The 24720-nt window shown below is 43.7% G+C and overlaps 1 protein-coding gene across 1 annotated transcript in view; it reads left to right on the forward strand.

The window, feature by feature from the left end:
• The first annotated feature begins 11193 nt into the window (after window positions 1-11193).
• The window catches only part of ADAMTS16 (ADAM metallopeptidase with thrombospondin type 1 motif 16), a 154427-nt gene continuing 140900 nt past the window's right edge, over window positions 11194-24720 (forward strand). The window contains exons 1-3 of the mRNA XM_029219208.1: window positions 11194-11325; window positions 11412-11517; window positions 17928-18253. Coding sequence (XP_029075041.1) covers window positions 11194-11325; window positions 11412-11517; window positions 17928-18253 — 564 coding nt within the window. The remainder of the gene's footprint in view (window positions 11326-11411; window positions 11518-17927; window positions 18254-24720) is intronic.

Below are 24720 nucleotides of genomic sequence, written 5' to 3' on the forward strand. Positions count from 1 at the left end.
TCACTGCAACTATTTCCCATGTAAATCAACTGGATTTGGAAGCAAGACTTAAAGCAAAGGAAATTATATTCATGTTGAATTTGGTCTTTACTGATCTGATACTGCCAACTATTTTTTTCTTTTGTTTTATTTTTTTTTCAAAATAATATGCAATATTTTTCATTTACATGCATTAAAATTCATTTAAATTAAAGTACTATTAAAATTACACATCAATTTCTACATTCCAGGCATTGTTCTAAGTTCTTTATAAATATTAACTTTGTCCTCATATCAACCTTCTGGAGTAGGTTCTGGTTTTATCATATCCATTACACAGATGGGAAAATAAAGTTTCATGTAGGATAGGAAACGCACTCCGGGATTCTCCATTTTATTATTCTTACCTGAAAAATATTTTAAGTCTATATTAATTTAATATTTAATTCATTATATAAATTTTCCTTTGCAGTATGTATGCACTTTTAAGAGTATGTGATTGAGTTTTAGGTCCATAACAAAATCTAAGATTTTGTTTTATAATAAGCAAATTTAATGTATTGTGTGTGTTGATATAATTGTTTTACATCTTCTGTTGTCACACCTATATTTTCTTATTTTCATTTTTCTGTTGTTATTCTCTGGGTTTTTTCCATGTACTCAAAATCTCTTTACTTTTCTCTTCCCATGTATTCTCTTTATTTTTACAACCACTATTTACTTTTAACTTTTCAAAAGGATTTTAGCTTAATTCTCTGATATTCAAAGTCATGAAGAAAGCAGTATATGTTAATACTACCAGTAGAATAGAATTTTTATCCATCTTATTTTGTCAGACATACATATGCAGATACACTTTATTTTTCCATAATGGTCTTTGTCATTTTGTAATGTAAGCAGTTACCTAAGCTCTCTATTTACCTATTTTAATGGTAAACTCTACTCATGTAATATCATATCTCCCAAATAATAAATACATAAGTATCTAGGTCTTTTCAAAGCTGAAAACAATCTATACACTTATGATGTTCCAGGCAAAATTAATGACAAAATGCACAGCCAGCCACATCTTGAAAAAAACATAAGGACAAAGACACGTGATGATTCTATGAGGATCCAGGCTGAAGAGCCCAACAGGTCACCAAGAAAATAAGACTGAATTTGCCTCTGGACCTCTCCTCTGCCAAAGCAAATGCCAGATCACAGCGTGCCATGCTTGAAAGAAAAACTGCACCGTGGTTTGGACATTCTATCCAAGTCAACTTTGTCATAAGGTGGGGAACAGAAATACCTTGTCAAATGTGCACTATTTGCTCCTGGTATCCCTCCCCAAAGATAGTCTGACTTGAGTTCAATTCTTCCGTCGTCTTCCTTGAGGACACTTGCTCCATGTTGCTCGCCTCCAGTCCTTGTGGTATCAGGGGGACAAAGAGGGGTGCAGGGATTCTGTGCCGTGTGTTTAGATTATTTCATGGAGCCCTCACACATATGCAAGCCGCTGCTGTCACTCTGGTTGCTATGTAAGAAAACTGAGTCCCAGAGCCGAGGTCAGCTGGAAAGAGGCTGAAGGAGCATCTTAACAGGCTGGTAAGGACAGAGGGCAATTCTCGGCATGGGAGGAAGGAGAGGAGACAGCCCCTGTTAGGGCTGCAATCAGGAATTTACTGAAGGATCCCCAGCATGATTAATATTGAAAGATAAAGGGAATGGGGGGGGGGAAGGAGGATGACATTAGGGAAGAACAAAACTGACTTTTACAGAAGGGAAACGAGCAAGAAGAGAGATGGGGTGGTGAGATGTTTGCTGCAGATGCCTCACTCCAAGTGGCCCAGGTCAGGCACGGAGATGACAGACACGGGTCCATGGGTGGATCCTGGACCCCTCCCTGGCTGCACGGCGCACTTGGTATCTACTCCTCCTGTGCTGCTCTCCAGAACATTCAAGGGTGGCGGACTGATGTTCCCTGCTCTGTGACGTGGAAAACGCAGAGGTGGCAAGTGGCATCCAGGAGCCTTCAAAGCAATTCAGAGCCTTTTACTATCACTTGAATCAATGAATTTAAAAAAGGATTGGATATGGTATGTCTACTTCATTTCATTGCTCTAGTAATCCTTATTTTTTTTATTAGAATATAAAATTTGTATTTGTGTGTCTGCTACAGTTTGAGAAGAGAAAAAGTGACTCATCACCTCATACTGTTTGAAAAGCCATGTTCTGGTTAACTTTCCTTTCTGTTTGTGTCTCCTCAAGACTCAGGTTGCTATGATTTTTCCTAAATTTAATGTGAATGACCTCCCAGTTACTGTCATGCTTCATTGTCACAGTGACACAGTCCACACACAGGGCATGTTAAACAACAAGAAATTCCTTGGAATAAGAGTAATTCTGAACTATATTCTCCTTCCCACACCTGTGAAAGGGGATACTCCTCTCCATCTCCTTCCACGTTGAAGGAAGCTCTGGGAAGCACAGCCTTCCTGACTCTCCACTCCCTCTGCACTCAATGCTTCCCAGGAGGAGGAGAGACATAGGTCTGGTGATTTTGGAAGAGCAGATGGGCGCCATAATCTCTCCCTTCCTCTTCCCTCTTGAGAGCTGCCAGACCTCCAAGGGCACGTGCCCTTAATTTTGTTTGTCCCCATGGCATTGTGTAGGTGCTGCCCCTTTCAAAAGGGCTGGAAGGCCAAAACTTTGGGGGGGGGGAAATAAATTTAATGTCTGGGAATGTTGACAATTACAAAATAGACCTCATTTGTGGGAGCAGTATGTACTTGTAAGGAGGGTTTGGGTGGACTTCGGGTTTGTATTATAATATTTGGTGGGTTTGGAGGCCTTTGAGGCTAGGCGGATGTTTTTGTGAGGCCATTCTATTTCTTCCACCAGTGCCAACTCATGTTTTACTGATCAAGCGAGAACAAGAGGTGCCAAGCTTCAGGCTCCTTCCTACTTAGAATTTGGGAGGTGGCTGCAGCTCTAGGGATATTTTTCCCAGATCCACAGAACATGAAAAGGAAGAGCTGAGCCGGAGGCAAAGGTGGGAGGTGCTGGGTCAAGGTGTAGACCCAGAATGTGTGCACCCTGCAAGGGCAGCCCTGCCTAGCAAACATGGCCAAGGCAAGAATTCTGTTCTAATTGTTTCTACCTCAGGAAGACTGGCGGGAAGATTCCAGGATGCAAACCAGGGAGATGCCTTCTGGAAGCAGGATCCAGGAGACCACTGAGAAGCACAGAGGCAGCCCTGAGAGCCTTCATCAGTGATTCTTTTCCAGATGGAATTCATTCTAGTGTCTTTTCTTGCCTCCCAGATTCTCCTTGAACATTATAGCCTCTGTCAAGTCAAAACACTACAGATATTCCCTTACTCAACACTTTCTGCTCGTCATGATTTCATTTTTTAAAATTGTTTTATAGTCATGATGGTTAGTGGTGAATGAAAACAATCAGGTCAACATAATGGGCATTTCATTAAGTTAAAGTCATTCAATTTAGACAGAAGTCTTAATTCTGAGATAACACACTTACCATATTTCATCTTACCTTAGGAAAATGAAAGGCTGGCAACCCCATGGTGGGTTTCTTTTAGAATTTTCATTTGGAAGTTTTACTAACCCATAAAATCTAACACTCTGCCCTACGTTCACTATTGTCTGTCCTATTCACAGAAGTTCTTACTTAAAATAACTTGATTACTCTCAACTTGTTTTCATTTGTGTGCATTGTCTAATTTCCAGCTTCTGCCAATCCTATTTCTTAAATAAACTTAACATCAGTCCATTTTACCACAACCCCATTGTCACTGTGCTTGTCAAGGCCACCATCATTTCTCACCTGTTTTCTGATAAATTAGCCCATATTGGTCTCTCTCCACAGTGTTGGCATCTACCATCTATTTCCTGATTCTGATCCTGCGACTCTCTACGCAAACTCCTTCAAAAGTACACCATGACCCTTCTCATTCAGAGGGTCCATTCAGAAAAAGCAAACGAGCAGCATGCAGGAGGATGGTGTGAAGAAGAGGCTGGGACATGTGAGGTGAATTCCAGAGGCAGAGACGGAAAAAGTGGCAGCAGCAAAACATTGGGTATGAAAACTTTTATGTTCTAGACTGATTCAGAGTACTGGGGAGACATCACGGCAGTAAAGCAGAGGTACACTTGCTGAAAGCTTGTTAGAGGTGGGAGTCAGAGAAGAACCAGCTGTACTTGTAGGAAGAGGATCACGGGTGACAGTGATGGCTAGAGGTGAGGGCACAGGTGATCCTATCAGCCTGGCTGCACACAACCCTGAGTGGCGGACAGCTCCCACTTGTGGATACACAGAGATCAAAGACATGACTGAAGCAGAACACAAAAGGCCCTGCACAGCAGTGGAAGGGAAACAGCATTTGGGAAACTCAGAGGTAGAGTGTCTATGTGGAAATGACCTCCCTTAGGAGTCAGAAGAAAGTTTCAACTCTAGTTGCCCCCTATCCAAGGAGAAACCTGCCTTCTCTAAAACAAAAACACAAAATCATGAAGAAATATGAGATCAACATGGAAGTAAAAAATAGAGAGAATAATTTGCTCATTTAACAAATACTTATTGGTCATGAAAAAAAATTATGTAGTAATGAATTATAAACATAGCAAGTGGAACAAGTTAAAAGTAGAAGCAGCACCCTGAAAAAAATCAAAAAGTAAACTTTAACACATTTCACATAATACAGGAAATAGAAGAGAAAGATCAAATTGATGTCAGAAGATAGTCAACAAAGCATGTGGATGACTGGTTTGTGCATCAGATGGGACAGAATTGGGACTTGGAGGGGTGTCAGATAACCTCTGAGCTGGGGTACCATGGGACCAGGAGTCTAACACTAGTGATGGGAGAGAGGGTAAGGAGGAGGTTGGGAAGGTACTCTATAATGTTAAATATATGTTGAGGTGATAAGACACAATCCCAATTTAAGAAGCATTAAATTGGGAAAAATGGATTTCACAACTGAGGAAATGCAGATAAGAATAAAAAGTCTACTGATCAAAACTTGGGGGGAATTTACCCTACAAGTCTAGATAGGAAAAACCAATATATCTACTTTAACAGTATAATGATGTGTTGGCAAAATCATTCCAAAGAAGCCCACATTAATAGATGTACCCCTAAAAAATATCTCAAGCCTAAAATTACAGAAAAATAAGAGGTAACATCATCATTCACACAGCCTCCTTTACTTCTTCATAAAATGCAACCTCTCTTGAAAGTACTAGTTCAAAGTTTGTCTTTTCCCTGAGTTATAAGTTCAGTGAAAAAAGAAGCTCCATGATGGATTCTCAGTAAGTAGATAACTATTCACAACTAATCATGAGTAGTGAGTGGCTAATTATAACAGGAAGGGGCAAAAGAAGCTGTTCGAAAATGACTGAAAATCTTGGTGAAGTTAACTGTTTTCTAGGAACACATAAATTGAAACATTGCTTCAAGAAGTAGGAGGAAAACAGAATAGTCCATGAACAACAAAACACATTGAATAATTAGGCAAAAAGTTCCCTCCAGAACATAAATCAGACCCCAATAATTTTATAAGTGTGTATTTTCAGATCTTGGAGGCATAGATAATTGCTATTTACTTGAAATGCTCATTTGGAAATTTTTCTGGTTAATTTTACGAAGTTGCCAAAGACCAAACACTAAACCTGAAAAGGAGGTCTGCACATGTGCATTTCCTCACCTCCGCTTCGCTCCATCCCTGAGGGAGGGACTCCTGCCCCAGGGTTACAGGACAGTCAGACACAGGACGCCCAGTCCGGGCAGGTGAGATGGGCAGCATTTATCAGCCATTCCTACTCACAGCCCTGGGAGGAGGACACCGCACACCACGTGGGGCCCCATCAGGAACAGAGTCGACAATCAGGGCTGTGGGGAGGCAGGTGTCATAGCATCCACAGGGTGGGCTGTCCCCGGGTCCCAAGGGGGATCATAATTGGATTGTTTGAATGAGTCATGCACTGGCCTGGAACTGAAACCCACTACTCAGGTAAGCAGGCCCCCTTCCTCCCCAGTGCCTCTGCTTCCCAAAGAGCTACAACCCACCCATTTTCTTTCTCTCTAGAATTTTTCTTAGAATTAAATATAACAATAACATTTTATTAAATATAAAAATAACGATATACACATTACTTGATAACTTACTTTAAATGATAGGTGGATGGATGAACATGCACACATGCACACACGCTCAAACCAGACTATCATTACACTCACAGACGTGTGCACACCCACTCTGGCTCACACACACAGACACATATAACACATTTCTAGGTGGGATCACTTCCATGGCAGCAAGCTATCCCAGAGACTGGACACACCCTAGCCACACAGGCATCTCCCTCTGATGAACACTCGGGAGTACCCCAGCTGTCGCCCTCCCATACCCCCCTCCCTAGGGAGCAGGTGGTGAGATTCACCGACCTCGCTCCATCTCATCCTGGGTTGCTTACAGAATCCTCTGGGAAGATTTTACAAACACAGATGTCCAGTCACCACCACACACCCATGATACTTCCCTGGTGGTGGGGCCTGGGAATCAGGAGGTCTGCAGCCTCTAGAGATTCTGTAGGCAGAGCAGATGGAGGACCACTGCCCTACGAGCCTTCTCAGGGCCAGGGTTCTATGGGCCTCCACAGAGAAGTCCACTGGGAGGGGAACACTGCAGGTGATGGGGAGAGCAGCAGGCTTGTTCCAGGTGGCATGAGATGGAATGTCTTCCCTTGATGAGGGGCTAAACCTCTGTGCTCATAGGTCTCCTGGGTGCACAAGGAGGACAGTGGCAATCAGGCCCCCTCCCCAAGGTGGCACAGGGCAACTGAGAAGAACTATCTCCCCCACGAGCTCAAAGATGTCCACCTGTGCCTCGCCCACTGTCCCGGACCCTCGGCTGAAAGGCCCCTGGTGGGATTCTTTGAGTTCCTCCAGCTGCTGGATTCAGTTGTTATCTTGTTACTTGGAACTTGGGATGGAAAGAGGGCCACGCCTGGATGCTCATGTTAGAATTTCAACTTGACATTCCTTCCTGGTCCATAGAGAACTTACTGATTGTACTAGTTCTGGGGCTGCTATTACAAAGCACACAGACTGGGCAGCTTAAACAGCAGAAACGTATTGTCTCATGGTTATCAGGCCTGCAGTCCCAGATCTAGGTGTCCACAGGGTTGGTTCCTTCTGAGACTGTGAGGGAGATTCCATTCCATGATCTTTCCCCTGGCTTCTGGTGGTTTTCTAGCCATCTTTGGCATTCCTTGGCATGTAAAGGCATCACCCAATCCTTGCCTTCCATGTTCACATGGCATTCTCCCTGTGTGTCTGCCTGATCCACAATTCACTCAGCACTCATGAGCAAACCCAGCTAAGATCAGCAAGCCTGGTCTGCACCACTACGTAACCAACCAGCATATAGTCCTTGAGCAAAAAGAAATGGTTCTCATTTTAAGTTATGGGGTGTTTTCTTGTGTAGGGATAGCTAGCAGATATACCCACCTTCAACACCGATTTTACCTGTGGAATCATTAGAAGCAAATATGTTTAGCAGAAGCCGGTGTAATTCTGGACCAGACGACACAAGGGAACAAATGCTGAGTCTTATTAATCAAGGTTTCCAAGTGGTGGATCTTCTGGCACTGGTTACCTTACGAACAGCTTCAGCACTGGGGGGGATCAGGGACCTCACTGCAGGAGGGGGTGTCAATTACCAACAATACTAATAACAAACAGTTAATGAATACTAATGATTATAATACATCTATCATATTATTTTAATACTAAGTGATTATATTTTATATAATGATAGAAAGTATTATTATTATTTGAGATAAATTTCTATGTGTTTAACAGGAAAGAGCTTACACAAGCCAGATTTTGAATTCAGGAATCCAGTATTGTTTGTCCTCCTTGGTTCCCAATTTTCCTTTCTTCCTTTTCCTAAGAAAAGTCAAGTCTCAACGTGGAGGAACCCAGGTGCTAGAGTGTAGCCAGGAACAGAACCAGCATCAGAATCAGCGAGCTGATTGCTGTCTGGTTAGGTCTGAGGCATCTGGGGCCACAGATTGAGGGCGTGTAACCCTGTTGGCCCTGGGAGCTGAGTGGCTCAGGTTCAGCCAGGACCATACGGGATGTCAAGGAAACACAGGGGCTGTGTTATGCCTAGCCAACAAGTTCGGAAGAGCATTCTTCCAGGATGGCCTGATTCCTAAAGTTGTACTAAGTCAGGCTTCATGGCAAGTTCTAAGTTTCACAGAATCCATAAGACACATTGCCCTGTCCTAACCTTTCCCTTTAGGAATTCAAATTTTCTTGCATCAAAAATTTCCTTTTTTTGTTTCTTAATATGCTATTTTTCACACTGTAGAGGTATTCTTTCCACTTTTAAGCCTGTCAACCACTTTTTGGGAAACTGTTATGGGGCCTGGCCCAGTCCGACCTCCCATGGGTCAGGGAAGAGTGCTCTTACCCCACTCACCTGGGAAGCCGAGGGCAAGTCCAGGTTGTCACCTGTGCCTATGACCCACCAGCAATAGATGGGAGAGTCCTACAACCCCCTCCTTGGGTTACATTCATTTGATAGACTGGCTCACAGAACTCAGGGAAACATTTTACTTACCAGATTACTTGTTTATTACAAAAGGATATAACTCAGGAACAGCCATATGAAACAGATACTTAGGGCAGGTATGGGGAAGGGTGTGGGGTTTCCATGCCCTCTCCAGGCACCACTCTCCCCTAAACTCCACCTGTTCACCAACCTGGAAGCTCTGAGTCTGGTCCTTTTGGGTTTTTATGGAGGCTTCATTACATAGGCCTGCTTGATTAAATCATTGATCAACCTCCAACTGATTCAACCTCCAGCCCCTCTTCCCTACCTGGAGGTCAGGGGATGGCAATGAAAGTTCCAACCCTCTAATAACACGGTTGGGTCCCTTGGCAACTGGTCTCAATTTCGGTGCAAATTCAGCTCATTAACATAACAAAATACACCTTTATTGCTCTCTGCACTCAGGAAATTCCAAGTTGGGAGAGCTCTGTGCTAGATATTGGAGGAAGACCAAATATATACATCTTATTATAAATCACAAATGGGTTCCACGTGTTCTATGGCCGTTATATACCTTGTCCACCAGTTTCCTTCACCTCAGCCCCCAACCTGGCCCCCGGGCTGGAGTTTGCCCTCTATCTGAGTCACTCAGAGCACTGAATTCAGTGAACAGCTAAAAAAACTGGAAAACGTTCATCCCTGTAAAGGATATTGTTTCTTTCTTCACAATGGAAAGATTCATTTTGGTTGTATTCAAAAAGGGAAAAAACATTCCTAAAAGTGAACCCTTTTATACCAGCTATCCTTCTTTCATTTCATCTGTTGAACTTATAAAAAGAGAGCCCCTGGGTGTCCTCATGTGATCGTAAGTAAGAGCTGGAAAATCTGATCCCCTTGCAGGCCACATTCAACACAATCAGCGATAATTAGAGACCCTCGTTTACCAAGCATGCAACGCCCTGAACTCAGGACACAAGGACCCTCTGCCTACTGCAGAACCTTTGCCAGCCTCCAGTCTGGCGGACACTAATCAGGAGCTGTGTGCCTGTGCGTGTGGAGCAGGGAGGGGGTTCTAAGGCCACACACACCCCCAGGCAAGCCTTTATGGAAAAATTTCTCCCACTTTTGAAGAGTGTTTTCAAGGAAACAAATATGACAGAGAGATGGAGCAGAAGGCCCTGTGCAGCCAGAGGGTCCCACTGTCCCTGCCCAGGCTGCCTGGTGCTGCAGGGCTGCCAGAAGCAAGCGGCACCTACAGGTTCAGGGCGAGGTGGGCAAAGGAGGCCTGAGACCGCTGCCACCAGTTTCCTCTCCATCCTTTACAAAATGTGCAAAACCGGCCAAGCTGGGCTAAACTGAATAGGAAGGACTCTGGAACCATGAAGCAGGAGCCCAGACTCCTCGGACCTGCAGGAGGGAAGAGGTCAAGGAGGCCAGGAACAGTCAGTGGAGCAGAGTGGTCTCAGGCGGGACACGTGCCTGAGAACACGCACTGGCACACGTGTGCACTCAAGCTCCAGCGCACACACATGCACGGGGCGGGGGGGGACGTGCAAGCCGACACTGATGCGCATTCGCCTACACCCAGCTCATATACGCCCGTGCTCACACTGGAACGCGTGCACGTGCGTTCACACACACATGCCGTCAACAGGTGTAGAACACGAGCTGGGCTTGTAGCCGGGCCGGTGGACGCGCCTCTGCTGCGCCCTCAGACTCCTGGAGCTAGTAGCACAACGGCGCAGTCCCCGACCTGGGCTGGGACAAACCCGCGACCGCAAAGCCTCCGCGATCAATGGCTACACCTAGGCCCCCAGCAGCCCCGGCACAGGCCAGTCAGCTGCTGCCCAGACCCCAGGGCCAGGAGCGCAGCTACATCCCAGGAGGACGAAGCTTCCTCGACCCCCCTCGTCTCCCATCACTTCGCAGACTCGAGAGAAAAGCACATTCGTGTATACTCAGATCTGCGCATCCCTAAGGAAGTCCGGGCACCCCTGCTTCGCAGCTGATCTCCCCACGGGGCGGGAGGGCGGACCCAGCGGGACCCAGGCGCCGTTCTGCCGCATTCCGGCGGGCGGCAGGTGTCCGGCCATTGGATGCGCCGCTCCGGCCCTCGGGAGTGGGGATCGGGGCGCAGCGCGGCGAGGTGCCAGCCAGTGTAGCCGTGCGTGGACTGCAGGTCCGGAGAACAGAGCGGGTGGCCCGACCTGCTGACGCCGCCGCCCCTCGCTCGCGGTCCCCTCTCCACCCGCGTGCCCCCGGGACGGACGGCAAGGTGCCGACCGCGGGCCAGCGAACGCCCGGGTTCTCCCCGGTCCTCCTCCCCTCGAGCCTCACCCCGCTGCCCTCTCTCGCGCCTCTGTCGCCCCCCTCCTTTCTCCCCTCGCTTCGTCGCCCTCCCCTCCCCTGCCCTCGCCCTCCCCCTCCCCCGCTCTCCCACGGTGCGGGCGGGTTCTCCGCCACCGCCCCGCCGCCGCGGCCGCCACTCCGCCCCCAGCGCGGCGCGGAGCCGCAGTAATAACCCCGGCGCGGGCGGCGCAGTGACTGCGGGCATCGTCCTGCGCGCCGGTCGGGCTGGTCCTCGGTGCCCGCTTGCACGGTCGCGGGGCTGGGTAGCATCCGCGGCCCCGGGCCCCTGCGAGCGCCCCTGGATGGAGCCGTGCGTCCTCCCCGCGGGGGCGCAGCGCCGGCTGCGTGCGCAGGGCGCGCAGGGCAGCCCGGCCATGCTGGCCCCCGGCTGCGCGGCGCTCTGCCTGCTGCTGCTGGCGCAGGTGGGTGTGCAGGTGAGTCCCCGACTGCGGGGGCAGGGTCCCCCGAAGCTCCCCTCGCGCAGCCCCCGTCTCACCGAGGTGTCGCCGCTGTTTTCCAGCAGGCACCTGCGTGCGCCGTGGGACCCACAGCGGCCTCGCCGGGGAGCCCGAGCGTCCGGCGTCCTCCTGGCCCCGCGGAGTGGCCGGGCTGGGTGGAAAAGGGCGGTAAGTGCGCGAGGGGGGTTCGAATCCTTGCAGTGCAGCAGCTTGCAAACCCTCTAAGGCTAGTTTACCAGGCTCTGCAAATGTTCATAACTCTGGGAATTCTCTGTAAGGTGCTGCCGTGCTTCTTTCCAACCGTAAGAGCGAGCGCCTCTGAGTCAACTTTCACCAATATTTATATTGTTTCCCTGTAAAACAGAAATGGCTTACCAGCGTTATTACCATAAACATTAGGGAAGAAAGCAAGGGAATGTATTTATTTAAAAAACAAACAAACACACACACAAAGAAGGAGGAAATAATCTAGGAGTTGTATTAATGTATACACAGCAATTATAAAGAGCTTATTATGCCTTTCTCCATCCCCTCGTCCCCTCCCCCTCCTGTTCCCCCTCTGGCCTTTTAAAATGAACATCCTTCACTGTCAGAGCACGGGACAAAAAGACAGTCATTTTGCTCAGTATTTATCACCTTAGTTTCAAAAGGGAGGTCTTCAAGAGTTGGCAGAATGGGTAATTAGCGTTTTGTGACGTCACAAGCAATGTCCAAGTCCTGTGTCATGATTTGCCAAAAAACAAGTCTGATCTTTCTGCAGTGTGTGGTTTTCCTTTCACTGCTCACAAGCGGCATTTATCATTTCATGCCTCAGGGGATGGACCTCTCTGTCCTGAACTGCTTTTGGGTAAACCGGAAAGCAGGTGTGGAATGTCGGTAGCTACCGGGTTTTTAATCTGAACCCAGTCCACTGGCAGTTGCTAAATATGAGTACTCTGCATCAATTCCAACAATGCATTGCCATCTCAAATGTTATTAGTGACTTACAGAGGAAGAACTAGGTTTTATTATCCCAACCTATTTTCAGAAAACCTAGAAAATTTGAGTTAATAATCAAGAATTTCTGAGTGTAGTTTCTTCATATTGATAAAATTCCATAAAGACAATCATTTAATATATGCATTAATTATTGAAATTCTCTCCTCCCGAGGGCTGTATGAAGAGTCTATCAATAGTGATCAATCCGATGAATGCGGGAACATAGGAACTTTTCCGCGACCACCAGAGGGCGCTAGATGTAAATAATAGAAAACGTTTAAAAATTACTTGTCACTATGTATTAGCAAGAGAAAGTTATCTATTTAAAGCTCACTTCCTTGGTCTTGCCCTTGTCTTCTTTAATGTTTCTCTTACGATTCATTCTAGTATGTAGTTATTTATATTGTAGTTAGCTGTCTTCTTCCACTTAAAAAAAATTTTTGTGAAAATTCTAGTTTTCTAAAATCATGAAAATTCCTGAAGGTCTCAGGAGAATTTTCAGAGTGTTTTCTAGTAGTTATGGGGTTTTCTGTGAGGTAAGAGCATTAGAGATAGAGAACCACTTCCAGGAGGAGAAGCCAAGACTTCCTGCCCGAGGGTGCCCTTCTCCTAGGGAGGAGCGTCCTGCAAGCTGGACTCCAGCCTGGCTGGCATGTGGCTGTAATCACCTGGCACCTCAGCTGGTTTCACAAGCCCAGCGTTCCCATGACAACCACTTAGCTCGCTTGGTCAGAACCTCAGGGGGAAGGTGGGAGCCATCATCATTGAGGTTCTCGCCTAGCGGACACACCACTCCCTCATCCCTCACGGTGCAGGTGTTTTAGGTCTTTAATTACAAAAGTCTAAGTTGAGAGAGTGGGTTTCAGTGGAAAGCTTTCACACGACCAGAGAAAGACTCTTTATGCTCAGCAGTGTTACCTCTTTTGACCTAGGGTAGCAGATGTGGAATAGACTTTGTGTGATGCTGTGGTTAGTTTACTGTTGCATGTCTGGGTATCCCTTCACAACACAAAGGTGCCTTTGAAATAACTCTTTGGCCATAAAGTTTGTTTAACACATATTTCAACCTATATTGCCAATGTTCCTGGGAGTCTGGAGTAATTATGCAATAAGATAGAGAACTCCATGTATTCTGTGAGGCAACAATAGATAACTTCATTGAGGTCAATTCTATTTTCAGACCTTCAGTACACCCATTTCATTTTGGTTGATTCAACATAGCTTTTCCCTAATAGGAACCTCGAATGCTTTTCCTACAAATTTACCTTTGTCATAGTAATAGTGGGTCTTGTTAAGAGCAAACACATAGCATGAGTTTGTTAACTTTTAAAAATCTAGAGTGAATTAAGCTTCCAGGTCAAGAGTCAGAAGTTCTTTAGAACTTTGTTTCATTGGACATGAGAGATCTGTGTTTGTGTGTGTGAATCTAAAGTATATACTGATTTATATTCACACATTCACGTGACTTGAGATGGGGCAGTTTGGCCCAGGGATCTGCTAGTAAATGTTTAACAACAGATTCTCCAGGCCTCTGATTTTGTAACATTTGCTGGTTCCCATGGGGTAAATACTCCCACCATGGCTGATTTCAAGCTGTGGATGTGAAGCCATTGAACACAGAGTTAGGACTTGATGTGCAAAATCTGTTCTCCGTAGCTGGTACCGGCAGCCCCTAGCATGCTCACAGGCGCTCCACACCTCATGCCCTCAGTTTGGAGCTGGAGTCTTCCTAGACTTGATGCTGTGGTCAAAACACCTTTTGAAATGAAGTAGATCAGGGTGCTGACTGAAGCAGCCATGTGTGAATTTCTCCTCCTTAGAAAAACCTGTGTAGGACCGAGGTCTTGTTTCAGGGATTCTCAAGGATCAGGAATCTCACTAAATTCTTTATTCTTGAAATCACAAGCCAGTAGTTTGGGGGATTACAATCTTAAAACATAAGCTCAAGAGTTAGTTTAAAATTGTCATTTTATAGCAATGATCTATTGCCTTCTGCATGGGGAGAAGCTATGCTTACTTTGTTCATTCATAGAATTCTTTAGCTATGACCCTTTTCACATTTATTTATACATAACCAACAGTGCATATCTGCACTAAGGACTGCTCTTTGATGAAATCAGGGTTTCTCTGCCTTGGCACTCTTGACCTTTTGTTATGGGAACCTGTTCTGTGCATGGAAGAATGTGTAGCAGCCTCCCTGGATTCACCCACTACATTCCCAAAGCACCACTATCCCCTGCCCTTTCGTGAAAACCAAAATGTCTCCAGACATCCCAAGTGTCTCCTGTGGGCAGGGGTGTGGGGTAGCACTCCCGCTGAGAACCACTGGACTAAATTTTCACCCTTGTGCACCCTCATTCTCAGAAGGGATCGTAACTGGTTACAAGAAGTGGCTTTGCAGTGGTTGGAGCTGGCGTTCTGGGCAGGCTCAGGGCAGTTCTCCAGAACTGATCATTACCTTGTCAGGAATTTTGTGAGCTGGTGTGCTGAAAATCAAAATAGGTAAACTTGGGTGAAATAAATAATATTAAAAGCAAGACTAAAACACTGAAAACTCATCACTTCACAATTCTTTAAGTTTTGCGGTTACGTTCCCTCTTGAGGTTCTTTGTCTGTATTGCCTCTGTATGGTGGAAATACTTTATAATGGTGGGCTACCGTGCAAACCTCTAAACTCCGTGTTCAGTGAGGTCACATGGTAATTGAAATTAGCCATGGTGGGAGTCTTTATACCAGGGAAACTGGCAAATGCCTTCAACCAGGCTACCCCATGACCCCCACCCGTAGCTGGTTGTGAAAAATGTACCAGCACAACACGTGCGTTTCTGTACAACAGGCTTAAAAGTTGTCATTTTGAAAAATAGATATTATATGTCTCCCTACCAATAAAAGATAAAGAGTGTATGCCCTCCAAAGTAAAGGTCATAAAAATGGCCTTTTGATGGTAATCATCTTTTTATGTGCAATAAATCTGCTCACTAGCCAGTGTTTGGAACAGTCCACCTGCTTTGTCCTCATTCCACGGCCTCTGTTGGGATGGAAACAGGCTAGTGTGAGGTGCAGACACTCCCTGAGAGCCCGCAGGTCAAGAAGAAAGTTATTAACACGACCACGTCACACCAGCTTTTCCCCTGAGTCCGGAAGGCCGGGGATGAGGAAGGTGGTTTGGAAAAATGCAAACTAAATGAGCAAGTGCTTTTCACTTTTTTTTAGGAGTAGCCGGGAACAGACTGTGATCACATACTTGCACCAGGCACATTCATTCCTAATTTGTTTCCCCCTATGTTTTTTTTATCATTGCATAGAATTTAAGCAAATTTATTTTACTTTCTCATTGTCCTAAGTAAAGTATGAAGTGATCCCAGTGTATTTTGCCTTGGCAGACACGAGTGCCCCACTTTGACATGTATTTCCAAGGCTGGTTGTCGAGTTGCCAGCCAGAACCTGCTTCCTGTCTAATCTGCATGGGCCACAGCTCACCAGGTACCTGCACTGGGCATGTGGGGCAGGCCTGTGGGCCCAGGAGGGGCCCTTTGACCTGAGGAAACAGGAAGCCTGGGCTCAAACAGGCCATCGCTAAGCTTTTGGTTATCCTGTCGCCTGATGGGTTGGCAGCCGGGCCTCTGACTCTCACCTTGCCGTGGGCCTCAGCCCAGGGGACTCTGGACAGTGCCTTTCCATCCCTGGCCTTCTCTGTCTCTCCCAAAGCCAAACACATGCCTTTTAGGACCATCCCTTGGCTGCCACCCTCTCTGTTCCAGTGTAACCTTTCAGATACCTGCCAGGATGGCCCAGGGACATGTGGGCAAGTACCTATACCAAAAGAGTTCTGGTTGTGAAGAAAAATTACTTTTTCCAGAAAAAAATAATTTACCTGAGTACAGTTCACTTATGACCAAATAGCACTTCTGTAGGACGCTGTTTTATTTTATCTCATAGCTCCAAGAAGCATGTCCAATTCATGCTAAAGGCCTGGTTATTAAGTATCTAACAGAAAAGTCTCCCGAGAGCATATATTGGCAATAAAAGGGGAATATATATAATTTCTTAGGATGTTAGAATCATGATGAGAATATGAGAATCAGGTCTTGTCATACACGTAAGAGGAAGTTGCATTTTGAATCGTTAGGGACTTTCCACCTCAGTGTAGGGCTAGCCCTCTGGGGCTTGGGTCTGACACCCATTTCAAAGACATCTCAGAGGAAGCTTGGAGAAAGCCTGACATCCTATTGCCCTGTTATTTTCTGGTGTTTAGACAAAATGCAGGCTAGGAAGCCGGCCCTCTCCAAAGGTCCATCGCTGGCATGCAGATGGAGACGCTCACAAGATATGTTTAAATATTTGAAAGGTAGAAGCCAAGCTAAGAGATTGTTAACTAAAATATTTTGTAGCCTCTGCTTTGACAAATCTACCTTCGCATGATCTAAAAGTCCAGGTTCAAGTTTAGAACATGGCAGTGCAATAAGATCCTACCTCTGGCATGAAGCCCACCCCTAGGTCTCTAGTCCACGTCTGTCCTGCCCTCCCAGAAACAACCTCTCCCTGACCTCTGGATGGCAGAAATGATGTGTTAATGGTGGGAATGAAAGGAAGAATCCCTGTCAAAGCAATGAAAAATACATGATGCTAGAAGGGAAGACACCTCTTTGGAGAAGACAGTTATGATATTCGAGAAAGGCAGGTGAGGGCCACCGCCCAGGATTCTGGTGGAGTTACAGATGTTTTCTCCATACTTTGCACAGAGAAGGGAACGACACAAATGCTCCCCAATGCAAAACTATAAGACAGTCTGTGACAGAAGCCTGGCAGATCATATGGGTGCCCCAAATCTGTTAGCTCCTTGGGGTTTTCTTGACTTTTTAAAAATAAATCGTTTATTTGAATACATTTTTGCCTGGTATAATACAAATTAGAATTGGAAGAAGAGTGTGGTGCATGTCTTTGAACAACCTTGAAGTGTGAAATGCCAAGAAGCCAGGCCAGTCAAAGGCTCAGCAGTGGTTTTCATTTGGAGAAAAGACACATCTGAGCATCTACCATACCTGCATTCTGCCTTTTCTGCTGTAGTTCAGTGATTTAATAATTAACTATTTAAAAATTAAATGCCAAAGAATGTCCATCGTATTTGTATTTTTAACTGTTTTCTGAAAACTGATCAGTATTTTTAAGCTAAACTTTCTTATCAATAGACTAAAGATGTTGGTAAAAGACAATATGACTAAAGGAATATTTAAAGCTATAAAAATAATGACATTATAATTACTCTACAGTAATTACTCTGTAATCTGAAAAGCCCATTCTTAGTTTCATTTGCTCTGTAATATGTTTCTCCTTAGAAGTGTCATAGCATTTGCTGGATTGGTAATAACACATTATAGGAACAACAGTGACTTTGCAAAAGGCCCCTTTTAAGATTTTGCCTTTTAACTCCGATTTTATGCTTTCTGTAGTTCGGATTTGAGGCTGGGTGGTCGTGGACGCTTCCTCCATCCTTTTTTCCTGGGTGAAAATACTATCCGGTAGTAAATGACATTCGAAGACTTCCTGATCCTTTTCAGAATTCTGAAATTACTCAGCCACACCCCCTCTCTCACTTTCAGAGTATGACCTGGTGTCTCCCTACGAGGTTGACCACAATGGAGACTACGTGTCCCATGAAATCATGCACCCTCAGAGGAGGAAAAGGGCGCTGGCCCAGCTCGGAGCTGACTCTCTGCACCTTCGGCTGAAAGGCTTCAGGCACGACTTCCACCTGGATCTGAAAACTTCCAGCAAGCTGGTGGCGCCTGGATTTCTCGTACAGACTTTGGGGAAGGGGGGCACTAAGTCGGTGCAGACTTTCCCACCCGAGGATTTCTGTTTTTATCAAGGCTCATTACGATCCCACAAAAATTCCTCAGTGGCTCTTTCGACGTGCCAAGGTTTGGTGAGTACAGTTGTTGCCGCCTGTTGTGAGACCGTGGGGGCAGGGATGTAGGGAAGGGAGCAAGTGACAAGATTTGGGCTCCTTCTCCCATTATTGCAGTACAGATTTCTTTGATCTCTCAAAGCAGAAGGAAAATTGCCAAGCAATGCTTTCTAAGATATGCTGGGCGCTTCCTATCCCCAATTTGGAAACAGCATCCAGGTTCCACCTTCTGTTGTCGTTGGTCTACAACGATTGTGGCAGAGCACTGCAGTTTGAAAACTGTGCGTGAGAACTTACGGACAAGTCTGAAGACTTTGACTTCTTTGGGGATGGTTTTACTCTGACTTACTGGTTACTCTAACTTGCTGGTCACTTACTAGCACTGAAGGAATGTTTTCATCTTGAATAGAACAACAGTGTTCAACTGATTGGCGATGTGCTTGAAAGCACTTTATTTCTGTCATTCTGATGTTGATAATATATTTACAGATTAGAACATTCATTTCAAAAACAGTGGTGAATCCATGTCAGGGCAGTGCTGATCTTATTGGGCTAAAGAATCTATTAGTGCTTTCTTCATTTTCTTAATATCTGACTTAGACATTAAACATCCTTAGATGCTTCAGGTGGTCCCCTTTGCTTGGCTCCTAGAGTGAGGAGCATCTGGCCAAGTTGAGAAGGTATCTAAATCCCTCAGGCTGACCTAAGCTGAAACTTTAATGGCTTACCTTTTACTTTTCTTAGAATATTTCCATAACTTTCAGGAAGGAAATCTTAGTAGATGCTTAGATTCTTGGACACAGATTGATTAGTCAGACACAGATGAGGGAGACATGACATAACTGGCAGAGTGAAAAGGTGTGGTCCAAACAATAAGGTCTTGATCATGTTAAAGGTTTGGCAAATAGATTTTTGAACATTTGTTACATCTCCAGAAAATGATCTAAGCCTGTCTTATTCCTTTCCCCCTTTGAAAAGAGATAATTCAGACTCTACATCTCATAAGGATTTTGTGTACGTGTATGTGAATACTGGATGCTGAAGGCGCATTCATAACCAATTCCTTAAAATACTAAATATGTGGAAATGCTATGTCCTGTTATTTTTTTTTTTAATATTAACATTCTGCTTTTTAGGGGGAATTCAGTTTGGGCTGGGCTCATATCTACTTTCTTTGGAAAGACTTTTGTTTTGAGAATGGATACAATGGGGAATAGTTAAGGGTGGGGTGGTGGTTATTTGGCACACTTGTTAAGCATAAGGACAGTGTGGTTGATTTCTCCCATGCTGTCTCAACAAAAGTAGATCTTTCTTAATGAAAGAGCTAGAACTCTTCATGTAATGCACTAAAGGGAGATATCTCTTCCTTGGCTTTCTTCAACAAAGGCTTGCTCAGACCAGAAATGGAAGCCATCTGTGTGGTAAGGAGATGCGCCATGCCCTTCAGAGCACTCTTGGATTTGTGGAGACTGAGCAAGGTGCTTTCTTCCCATTAGCCCAGCAGGGATGCAGGCTCGTGGATGCCCCTGGTCTTTGTGAGCCTAAGGCTTCCCAGTGATGGCGTGATGGCTGAGCTATGCCCTGGAGTCTGTCCCATGAATAGAGTTGGCTGACAGCAGCTTGAAATTTCTGGCTCTCTTTGAACTCAATGGGAGTTAACAGCGAAAGTTGTAAATGACAACTACATGAAAGATAAAGAAGTGAAAAGAACAGGAAAAAGACTCCTCTGGATAATAAACACTGGAATGTAATATTTTGGTGACTGCAATAGAAAGCTGTGTGCTTTCACCATGCATCTTCCAAATACATTAATTCCAACTAAAGTGATATTTTGTCTGTAGATGGTCACTACAAACATGACCTCAACTAGACTTATGAGTGTGAGATCCAGGGGCATTTGCCGTATGATAGGACAAATCAAAGGCATTTTAAAGAAGAAAAGGGGAGGATTAAGAAGTCCTCTCTCTTAGCCAGATAATAAAGTTATTGAATGGAAATGCCCCTCAAGTAGTTGCCAAGTCTGTTATTTCTTTCCTGATTGATGGTTACCCCATCTGTCCTCTTTCAAATCTGTTAACACATGAAGAAAAGTAGCATACCTTTTGCATTAGATGACGGTTCCTTTTTTGTTATTATTGTTCTTCTTGGTTCTTTCAGGTTCTAATTAAAGTTCCAGGTAGATCTCAGTTAAGCATTTTTTAAATTTGGTTTCTAGATGACTCAGCTATCTGATGGGAGTCAGGAGTGTGGTTCTAATTTATAGTAAATACATATTCTTAGTAAATACATATTCTTAAAGAAGAAAGACAAAACTAAAATGAGCATTTTACTTTGCATCTCTTGTGAATAATGAATGTCATGTGCTTCAGAAGTGTGTCTCACTGGAACCTGTCAAAGTTGCATCCAAGGAGTGTATTGTCTGATGAGACAAGCAGAGAATAGGCAATTTTACTGAAGAGTGATAAAATAAGGACAAATATGGGTGCTAGGAGAACTGAAATGAAGATGCCTCACCCTATCTTGGTGAGAGACAGCAGCATCAGGGTAGGTTTCTGGAGGAAATATTGTCCAAGCCAAATCCTTATTGTAGAATTGGAATGTGATGCTCATGAATGGAGGAGTAACAAGCCATCTCAGGGAAGATGATGGAGACCAGTCAAGCTCATGGAATCCTTGATAACACCATCCATGACTGTTCAGAGATTAATATTTGTATATGAAGCCCAAGTATAGTAAACTAAATAAGTTCTGTAAGCCCTAAAATGACTTCTAGAGTCACTCTGACATTTCCACCAAGTATATTGATTCAAGATATTTCTCATTTTGCTAAATAAGATTAATAAAAAAAATAGTATCTGTTATACTTATGTCTCTACCAAAATGACATAACAAATCTGTTCTGATTACCAAACACAAGCACATAAACGTGTGTCACACAGCAGGTGCTTTTCAGTACTTGTTAAATAATGGATAGAATTACTGGGTGTCTTACAGTGTAAGAAACAATGATGACAATGACAGTAGCAGAGGGAACAGTAATAAGTTACTGAATGTTATTTGCCAAATACTTGCCTAATAGCTTCCCATTTGTTATCTCACTTAGCCTAATGATAACTCTAAGAGATAGGTACTATTTTTTTAACAGCTTTATTAAGATATAATTTATATATCATAGAGTTTCACCCCTTGAAAATGTATAATTCAGTGTTTTTTTAGTATATTCCCTGACTTCTGCAAACATCACCACAATCTAATCTGAGACATTTACATCACCTCAAAAAAAAAAAACAAACCCAGTCCAGTCCCTCCCATTTCTCTCAAGCCCTCATCAGTCCTAGGCACCCATTAATCTGTCTTCTTTGCTTATAGATTTCCTAATCTGGCCATTTCTGATAAAGGGAAGCATACGATAGGTGGTCTTTTGTGACTAGCCTCTTTCACTTAGTATACTGTGTGTTTAAGGTTCATCCATGTTGTAACATGTTTAAAGATTTCATTATTTTTATTAGTAAATAATAATCCTTTGTATACATATGCCACTTTTTTAATTTTAATGCCTATCAATTGATAGACATTGTTTGTATTTTCTTTGGTTGTGTGAATAATGTTGCTATGAACATTTGTATACAAGTTTTTGTGTAGACATAAGTTTTCATTTTTCTTGAGTATTTACCTAGAAGGGTAGTTAGTGGATCCTATGGAAACTCTAAGCTTAAACTTTTAGGAGATTCTAAACTGTTTTTCACAGTAGCTGCACCATTTTATGTCTACCCAGCAATGTATAAGGGTTCCAGTTTCTCCACATTCCAGACAACACTTGTTCTTGTCCACCTTTTTTTCTTATAGACATCCTAATGGACATAAAGTGGTATTTCACTGTGGTTTTTATTTACCAGGTAGAGATTATTGGTTGACAATTTTTTTTGTTGTTGTTGTTTTGTTTTGTTTTGTTTTTCCTTCAGCACTTTGAATATACCATCCTACTGCCTTCTGGTTTCCATTGTTTCTGATAAGAAGTCTGCTGTTTATCTCGTAGTTTTGTTATACTTAAAGCATCGTTTTCCTGTTGCTGTTTCCAATGTGTCTTTGTCTTTCAACATTATTACTGTCAAGTGTATAGGTGTAAGTATCTTTGACTTTATCCTTCTTGGGATTATATGAGCATCCTGAATGTTCATATTAATATTTTTCCTCAATTTGAAAAGTACGTGACCATTGTTTCTTCAAATATGTTTTTCTGCTCCTTTCTCTCTCTCCTCTCCTTTGGTACTCCCACTATTCATATGTCAGTGTGCTTAATGATGTAGCAGGTTTCTCTGAGGTTCCATTCATTTTTCTTCATTCTTTTTCCTCTGTGCTCTTTAGATTGTGTAATCTTGATTGACTGATCTGCAAGCTCACTGATTCTCTGCTGGCAGTTCAAATCTACTGTTAAGCTTCTGCAGTAAATTTTTCATTTCAGATATTGCACTTTTCAACTTCAATTTGGTTCTTTTTATAATTTCTCTTATTCTGTATTATGTGAAACACTGCTATGAGGCCTTGCTTTAATTCTTTTATATAGTTTCCTTTGGTTCTTTGAACATATTTATAATAGTTGCTTTGGAGTGTTTGTCTACTAAGTTAAAATCTGGGTCCCCTCAGAAGCAGTTTCCATTGCCTCTTTCTTTTCCTGTATATCGGTCACACTTTTCTGTTTCTTTGTGTGTCTCACAATTTTCTTGCTAAATACTAAACATTATAGATAATATATTTTAGCAACCCTAGATACTTTAAGACTGACCACACACCACCACTCCAGTGCTTGTTGCTGCTGTTTTCTTTCTTACTTGTTTAGTGACTAGTTCAGTGAAGTCTGTTTTCCCTGCAGCATGCAGCCTCTAATGTTGCTTCTCAGAGAGTGCAACCTCAGGAATGTGCACGGTCTTTCAGAAAGCCTGTGCTGATCTGCTGCCTCTATTGGTACCACAACCAGCTGTTACTCTACACTAACTGCTAGGTGATTGCTTTTTTTTTTCCCCCCAGCACACTTGGGCATAGATTGCTCCACAGTCTAATTTGATTATAGAAGATCCTTACAGGATTAGGATGCTGCCAGGTTTTGAGACTACTCCAACACCAGGAGGAATCCTCTTGTCTTTTTCCCTGAGTCTCTCTGCTAAACTTCTAGTCATTGTACTGTTTTGCTCATTGTTATGTGTATCATGGAACAACAACCTTCTCTTAATTGCTTGCAAGTAAGATACCCATTATTTTTGACAATACCATTAGACATGAACTTTCACACACTCTGTTCCAAATATAGCCATTCATTTTAAGTGAGCTTCTTGTTCTTAAAGCTTGCTTCTTGCTTCTCTTCCTGGGAAAAATGTGTGTGCCACATTTTGGAGCTGGAACTAGTAGTATGCTTCTCCTCCCAAAGTGACACCCCTACTCTATGAGTGGAGCTCTGGGTGGAAATAGTAGCTCCTGGTCTTCTCTGCTTTTGCTTCCTGGCTTGAAATCTCTACCATACAAATGTTCCTGGTTGGGGATGTTCAGGGATCAATTATTCTCAACCTGCTGAGCCTGGAGTAGAGCTTCCATCTTATAAGCAGGGACTGCTTAGCACAAGATAAATCAGTTCTTATGGCCATGCCTGTCCAGAATAGAGCTTCTGCAATATAGAACTGAGGGGATAAGAGATGTTGGTTCCTTGTTTCTCCTGACTTGAAAATACAGCCCTAGAATGGGTGTTGGGCGGGATAGGGAGCCCTGTTCTTTTTAGAATATACCTAGAATAGAGCTCTGTCACATTGAGCAGGGGGAAAGGTGAGCATGTGACTAGACCATGCTCAAATGTCACCAAATTTTACCATTCTTTTACAGATTTACTAAATTTAATTAGATAGATGATTTTCCACTTTTTTATTGGAATATGGGAGGGATAAATCAGAAGCTTTGGATGAACACACACACACTACTGTATATAAGATAGATGACCAAAAAGGACCTACTGTATAGCACAAGGAACTCTGCACAGTATTCTGTGATAACCTATATGAGGAAAGATTTTCCACTTTTTATGCCCTTAGGACAATTTCCAGAGACTTCAAATGGTGTGTGTGTGTGTGTGTGTGTGTGTGTGTGTGTGCAATTTTCAGCAGGAAAATGGTTGTTTCACTTGAGAGAGGATCTTCCACATTCCTTACACTGCCATTCTGGAAGTCAGTCTCTGCTAAATGCTATTATTAACATATTTTGCAAATCACTGCCCAAAGCTATTTTATTATCCCCATTTTACAGATGATTCCCTAGGTAATTCTTGAAAGAGTGGGATTTTGACCTAAGTTGACTGACTTCAGAAACAACACTTTAAATCACAATACTATTTTGCTTCCCTTGATCATGAGGTCATTGCTGCACTATAGGGACCTACAAGATCATTTATGTGGATTTCCATTGCATCATCCTTGAATACTCTCTAAAGTCTAACGATGTTTGCA

This window comes from Monodon monoceros, unplaced genomic scaffold (genome assembly GCF_005190385.1).
Source record: "Monodon monoceros isolate NGI ecotype Baffin Bay Population unplaced genomic scaffold, NGI_Narwhal_1 Super_Scaffold_12, whole genome shotgun sequence".
NCBI lineage: Eukaryota > Metazoa > Chordata > Mammalia > Artiodactyla > Monodontidae > Monodon > Monodon monoceros.